Here is a 7,897-nt window from a genome sequence, read left to right on the forward strand (position 1 = left end):
CAGTCACGTGAAATGTACACGTGTCAATCATTTTGTGGCTAGTTCCTCGGAAAGTGTCACGTGAAAGTGTGCCTAATAGTTTTAGGATTTATTTATTTTTGGGGTGCCCAAAATTTTATTTTTTGTTTTGAGAAAATTATAAATGGTCAAGTATAATATATTTCAATCAAAAAAATTTCACCTTCCCAAAATAAAAAGATTATAGAATTTTAAAAAATAGCGCGATCATAATCTACATGCATCGAACATGAAACGATCTCGTGTTCTCAATAACATCCATGAGTTTCATAACTTTAAGAGCTCTCTGTATCTCCCGCTACTTATAAAACTAAAAATTTTAAAAAAAATGTAAATTATCAACATATGTATGATTCATATAAAGTTTGATGATTAAATAAAACTCGAATATATAAAAATAATTTCTTTGTTTCGATTTGATTTTAATTATCGATCTGATATTTTCCACAACCTCAAAATTTAAACTATTAAAGTTGGTCGTACCATGGGCTTCATGCAGCAAGTTGGAGTGCAAATGAAAGTAATTGAGCTCATTATTCGTTGAGTCATTAACACAAAATGATAATGATAAATATGCTAAATTTGTTTTTAAATTAATTAAACTGATACAAGTTTATATAATAAACTGATAGAAATCAAATTAACTAAACAAATTGAACTGAAAATACGAGATTGGACTACTGATACTTTAAAAACTAGAAATCAATATGAATAAACTGTAGAGAGTTGATAAATGCTTAAAAGTTTTGATAAGTATTACTCATATAAAGTTTTGTACGATGATGATTAGCCCATCAGATAACAATGTTTTAAACTTAAGACAAAGTCTTGGATTAAAAATCCAATTATGATAAGTTCCTCGTTCAACTAAAACAAAGTTTAATTAAGTTGGTTTATTTAAGACCTATCAAAACTTTTAAGTCTTCCTCAACTTTCTACAGTTTCATATCGGCACAGTCTTGGAATTCCTCTCATTCTGGTGTGGGATCGGCTCATCTATGTTCTCTTCGTCTAGAAGCCTACCAGAAGCCGTTGATTGTCTATGCAACCTCTTAACACCGACGATTACTCCCCCGCTCTCTTCAGCTCCGGCGTCACATGCCCACCAACTTCTCTTTGATTCGTCTCCGAACCACATCGTACTAGAAGAAGTATGCTCTTATACCAACTGTGGGGCCGAACTCTTGCTGCTTTACCAAAATCTATAGCTGGTGGTAACGATGCAACTCAAATATTTAAATCGTACATAAGCTCAAGCATCACGTTTCGATTGCTCTACCCAGCAGAGATAATTATTGCACCAAACAGTAGGAGTATATATATAATTTTGTTATGTTGTCCATCAGTATTACTCACTTCTATGCTCACCAATAAACTGACATTCACCTATTTGATATGATGAAACATATCAAAATTATATATCTAATATATAAGATAATAACGTAAAATTTAATTACCGATGTATTTTTATATATATTGAATTTTCATGAAAAAATTGCGATTTCCCAAAATTTCGAAAATATCTCATTTTCTTTAATTTCTAAAATGCAAATGATAAGATTGGTATGCTTTTTTCATTTGATAACATTAAAAATCTATAAAATAATTCAATAAAATTTTTTTTCATGAAATTATCCAATCACGACATGCTTGTTCAACTGATAAATGAGTTTTCTTAATTTTTTGACATCAAAACAAAAACTTAATTCCTCGTAAATTCATGTAAATACAACTGCCGGTCTATACCAAAACCGATTAATACAGACACAACCTCGCAAGATTGGGAACTAAATGCAAAAAGAGATCCACATGAACAAAATATTATTTTTCATTCTTTTTTCTTTTCCCCATAAAATGGCAGGAGTAAGGTATATATAACAATAGTATACAGACAATTACACAACAAATGAGACGACAATTTCTCCCATTCCCGGCTTTACAGAATTTTTCTGAAGACACACACAATCTGTAGAGATCCATTTTTACAGTTGCCACTTTGATGATCTCAACAGATTATGTAACTCTCCGTTCCTCTTTCTTTTCTTTTTACTAATAGACATCGATCGAAGAAAAAAATAATACCACTATCGGTTTTTCTATCCTTTTTTTCGAACTAAACAAATTAGCGTAAAATTTTTGCAGACGTACTCAATATGTGCCATTATTGAAGTTGAGGAAAGCATACACTCTTGTGCGTTTGGCCGCGTCAAGTTCCCACTTCGAATGAACCAACACTAGCCAAAGCTCAACTTTAGACGTGAATCCTTGCTCTTTGAGTCAAGAAACGAGTACTCTGCTATTGTTTCATCATCATCTATTGGTTACACTCTTTGATCTGTCCACCGTTAGATGTTCCAGATACTTGAGCCGGTTGATTATTTGTCCAAATGAAGGGCGCGTCTGAGCGTTGCTGAAAATACAAACAGTGCAAGTTAAACTTAAATGGGGGAACAAACTTTTGAGATCAGTCCCATTCGAACTTGCTCATATAGTTACAAACAAAGCACACCACCTGTTCCAACACTCTCTGATTATATCTGCCACTGGTGGATCTACCGTAGGAGGGATATTCAGGTGTCTACCCTGGAATCCAACAGCTCCAACAACTTGCATTGAGTTCAGTTCTGTCCATGGAACTCGAAGAGTAGCCAATTCCCACAATATTACTCCAAAACTATACACGTCAGATCTGAAATTTGAAAAGCATGTTTCCATCAGTTAGATTTGATTATGACATTTCTAAATATTCAAACTAATGGGTAGAGACACAATTGTCTCACTTTTCATTAGACTGTTCGTTCCTTAGAACTTCTGGTGCCATCCACTCTGCCTGCAAATAGGAGCCCAATAAAAAGTACATACTCTTGGGTTGAGAGATGATGTGTCATAGAAAGAGTATACTAATAACAGGCTATATTAGGATACTAATAAGAATTACCGTTCCAGCTACCGATTTTGAAGATAGAAAAGTGTGATGCTGTAACCTTGACATCCCAAAATCACTAACCTGGCATTTTGTGCAAGACAACATACCTTAGAAACAAGCAATGAAATCGATTGTCAGAAGAATTGATAGTTTGGAAGATTATTATCGGATCACACCTTAACAACCCAGTTTTTATCAACGAGGAGATTCGGAGTCTTGAGATCTCGATGTACAATGATGGGATGCCTAGTATGCAAGTAATTCATACCCTTGGCCTGCAAAAAAAAAAAAAAACGGAAACAGAGTAAAGCAAATATTTGGTTAGTGAATGGGAAAGGAATTAATACTATCAATACCACATCAAGAGCCATTTTAATTCGCCTTTTTTCATCAATTTGGATATGTGGGCGGTGAAGTAGCTTATATAAACTACCCCTGCAAGTAAGATAGGGTTATAAGAAAACGATGATGAAGTATGCAAAGAACTATATCAACTGATGATGCACTATCCTTACACAAGTTATGTAAGAATCGTGAAAGATCATCAAACATGGTGTAAAATATGTCAAAAATTGTAACATAGACAAAACCATCAATGATGATTACTAATGAAGCAAACCTAGGAAGTAACTCTGTCAATATGGACATATTTGGGGGCAGCGTCACAGCACCCATAAGAAGAACAACATTAGGGTGTCTCAAACTCAACATGATTTCAACCTGCAACAGAGAAAAAAATTAAATTTGTTATAACTACAAAGCAATTAGTGCGTCATGCGTGAGATAGTTTCCTGATTTTGTGCTTACTTCACATTTAAATTGTGCAAGTGCATCGCCTGATATATCTTGCTTCATAAACTTCTTCACAGCAACTTCCTGTGAATCGAAATAGCCATACCAAATCAACTATAGACAATGAATATGGTGCTAATGGAACAGGTAATTGGTAAATAAAAACCTACACCCAACAGTGTTTTATAGAGCAGTAAATTTTTTCCAGAATAAAAAGTAAATAAATAGTCAGTCCATCTCTGCAGCACCATTAGATCAATAAATCGTAATAGGAACTAATGACAAAAAACTTCATACTTCACAAAAAATCCTCACAAGCAAGGGAAAAAGTGGAGAGCCATCACAAAAAAAATTCTATGAATATGTCAACAATCACACGCCTAAAGTTATCAGAAGGAAAGTATCAACCACATATCAGATCATGCAAAAATTTAACTTACTGTTCCATTCCACTCTGCTCGATAGACCTCCCCATATGACCCTGCACGAAATGAGAGGAAATTGAATACGTGCAGCATGACACTTCATCAACCCCAAAAAAAGATCAAAACCTCCCAACAGATGTCAGGAAGCACAAAACAAATCAAAGCACTAATATTGATCCATGGTTAAATACATTATAAACCACTAATATTGATCCATAGTTAAATACATTATAAACCACTAATATTGATCTGTCCTTACATACATCACCGTTGTTCAGTAAGTCAATACTGTAAAAAACTGAAGAATTAAAGTTTTGCTGATTTAAAAAGTTGCTTGCCAACATAACTGTGACAGAATCCAAGACCTACAACTTACGGGACTAAATAAGGGAAATCCACAAGTGAGGCAGCGGCATACATAGAGACAATGTCACATTCATGCATGCACCCATGAAGGTTTGCAACCATCATGAGGAAAAACGATTCTAATTAGCGAATCTTACCAATACCAATGCGTTCACCGATATGAAGATCCTCCCATAAAATTTCAGTAACTCCATTTAACACAGGATTGATTTGCACATTGTAAATCATGTCAGTTCCAGACTGGTCACTGCATCCTATTTCTAGTTTTTCTCTGTTTTCGGATAAAATAAGTTCTTCACGATCAGCAGCAGTATCATCATTTGAAATCACATTATCAATTCTGCCTTTGACAAGCGCATGTTCGCCTTCTTGAGTTTCGGAAAATAGGCGCGACCCTGTAGACTCCAATTCAATCTCTTGTCCAGGCATGCCTTCAGCTGATCGCTTTCTTCTGCCAATAACACGCTCCAACGGCTCGGTCTGGATCATCCCGGTTATTCTATTGCCCTTCTTATTAGTGTTGACAACAGTTGAGGGTGTTTCTGAATTTGAACTTCTTGTTTTATTAGTTCCATCCACACATGAAGAAAATGATTTTATTCTAGCTCCTTGGTCAAATGCAGTAGTTGAACTTTTGTTTATCCCTGTAACAGGGGGAATATGTCTTGCATCTAAACCAAACGTTTGATGATGTCCACTCGGTATCTCAGCAGGGATGAGAGTGCCAGGAGCACCCATAAGATCAATAATGTACTCGCTGCAGCAATTTTTCAAATTAACCACCATACACTAAAGTCAGTAAGTGAAGGCCAGAATAATGTTTCCAGAAAATTTCAAAATACATGCAGAAAACAGAAAAAAATATAGAAAATACTTCTGAATCAAAATAACAATTCATTGCATTACAAGTATTCAAAGTGTAAAACAAACTTCGTGTATGGGTATCCTAAAGCCTATGTTAAGCTGCAAACCAAAGCATGTACTCAATATAAGATAAGCGAACAGCACATCATTAAACTTCAAAATTTTCATACTCGGTTTACAGTTTATCAAATGCAGTCCCATTCTCTACCCAATAACCCAACACAGAATAAACTCTAACTAACTATCTTAAACTTAACTTCCGTACCTGTTAGTTGAAAAAGTAGAACTAACAAAACAAATTTATTTGACAAGACACAAGAAAGATATTACCTTCCGTTATCCAATTTTATCAAGTTTACAGCTCCTTCATCGGTTCCAGTATAGTAACTGCCTTTGACTAGCTTACAAGGAAGCTTGATCCTATCAGCGAGTACCTGTATAAGCCAACATTAAAGTCATTATTGAACAAGATAGAAATTTTATAGAACACAGAAATGTGGTACTAGTTCTATCCAAATGTCAGATCTCAATCATTTTAGACAAAGCGAGCAGCATAGTCGTCGTGTTAAAAGGCAATGTTTAACCACGTTAATGGAAAAAATAAGTAAAGGGCTACAAAGGCTTTCACAACCTTAAACAGCAAGGCCCTGTGGCGTGAATGTCCAACATCAAGACAGCCAAGGGGAATGACAATTGTATTCAAACAGATACGCAATTCATAATTCCTTGCTCTCCACCTGCTGAACATGTCTTCTACATCATTGACTGGACCTCCCATTTTGTCTACAATAATTTCAGCAATTTTCTGAATTAACAAACTTATTTTCAAGCCCCAATCAAGATCTCGGTATTCCATGGACATGAAATACACTCTTTCCTCAAGCTTCCGGAGTTCCATATCGATTGCACGATTGACTAAAACAACCTCATGATTGACTTCATCCAAAACAGAAATTGCTTCAAGATCTACCAGCGATGGCATTTTGGCCTGGACCACCAAATTCGAACTGGTTCCACAAACATCGTAGAATCCATCCAATACTTGTTCATCGTAATTGACAACATTAGAGCTCTGCATTGAGAATATAGACACAAAATAATTAATGAGATATAATAGCTAAGACACCTCAAATTGGAATCTGCTCCTCTAGGGTCACTCTGCTTTGAGAGGCAGGAGGGAAGCAATAACAAGAAAATCGCTTTAACCCTGCCCCTTCTATCAACGATAAAGAGTACTGACTGATGAGCGTAATATTATAGTCTGCTATCCAGTTCAAAAGCAAAAAAAAATCGGGAAGAGCAGAAAGATGACGGCGACACTGTGCTGTGATCAAACCAATGATTAAAGCAATGCATTGAGTTCGTCACAAAAGTACTGTCACTGAACGAATTACTCTAACAAAGTGATTGATTAACATTTTGTCCGCACCAAACGGGGATGGGCGTACATGCAAGAATTTCCTTTGCTAATATTAAGATTATACCGAGTTAACGCATACAAACAAATCATGTAGTTTCATACCCAGAACTCAAAAAATAGCAATTAGAAATACACTAGTTAAGCTGCAAGATCTCTAGTTGACCGACCCACAATCAAAGCATAAGAAATAAATAAATAGATTAAAATATAATGATAAATGAAAAAAAGCAAGGAAAAAAAAGTTACCCAATATCGTAGAGATAAAAAGTCTGAGACGCTCTGAGAAGGAGAAAATCCGAGGCTAATCTGCTTAGCAGCGTCGATCTGAGCGGTTTCCGGGTCATGTTCACTTTGCCCTGGATCCGATACGCTGATTGCCAACGCCAATTGGACCTGAAATTCCTCCTCAAAGAAATTGAAACTATTTTCACCCTCGTCAGCCAAGGACGACGCTGCCGCGGGCAAATCGGGCGGTGATGGTGACGATGACGTCGGGGGCTGCGGCGGAGTCTGGTGATGGTGATCGCCTATGTGAAGCTTCGCAGAAAGTGTTTCACCTTCGACATGCTCAACCCTCATCGACCGGGGAAAAATCGCCGCTAAATAAGAAATAATCGGACAGGTGAAATGAATTGCATGAGGCTAAAGTGCGCAGCGGTTGCGAAGGATCTCTGAATTTCGAGAACGATGGTGTGTGAAGGAGTCGCAAAACGGTGGGCGTAAATTAGAATAGAGGTGAGATGCGGTTTTAACTTGCGCACTAGATCGGAAACAGAGTAGGGGAAGGAGTAACTGAGCAAGTCTTCATAGACAAGCTACCAAAGGTAGAAAATTTTGATATATTAATATTAAATTAAGTTTTTCCTTAAAATTTACAACTTCATTTTGTCAATTTATGAATTATATTTGAAATATTTAAAGATTTTAAATCAGTAAAAAAATAATGTCAGAAAAGTTATAAAAAAAATATAAATCTACGTCAAGACTCAAGTGTGATAAAATTAAATTATAGATTTTAAATAACTTACCAATAAACATAAACTCAATAATATAGGTAGATATATGATATTAGAGTTGTTAAAATAG

At 35.7% G+C, this 7,897-nt stretch overlaps 1 protein-coding gene across 1 annotated transcript; it reads right to left on the minus strand.

Moving 5' to 3' along the window:
• Positions 1-1,828: 1,828 nt before the first annotated feature.
• On the minus strand, positions 1,829-7,627 carry LOC140807043 (serine/threonine-protein kinase EDR1-like). Its single transcript, XM_073163700.1, has 13 exons — positions 7,058-7,627; positions 6,023-6,463; positions 5,722-5,825; positions 4,665-5,284; positions 4,177-4,217; positions 3,752-3,820; positions 3,564-3,664; positions 3,301-3,379; positions 3,121-3,219; positions 2,957-3,025; positions 2,799-2,848; positions 2,531-2,707; positions 1,829-2,428 (listed from the first exon to the last, which is right to left on the minus strand). Exons 1-13 carry the CDS (start codon positions 7,388-7,390, stop codon positions 2,329-2,331), a joined length of 2,283 nt encoding a protein of 760 aa, XP_073019801.1. The 5' UTR covers positions 7,391-7,627; the 3' UTR covers positions 1,829-2,328.
• Between the last annotated feature and the right edge of the window lie 270 nt (positions 7,628-7,897).

The sequence above is a fragment of the Primulina eburnea genome, chromosome 12 (genome assembly GCF_022965805.1).
Source record: "Primulina eburnea isolate SZY01 chromosome 12, ASM2296580v1, whole genome shotgun sequence".
Classification (NCBI taxonomy): Eukaryota; Viridiplantae; Streptophyta; class Magnoliopsida; order Lamiales; family Gesneriaceae; genus Primulina; species Primulina eburnea.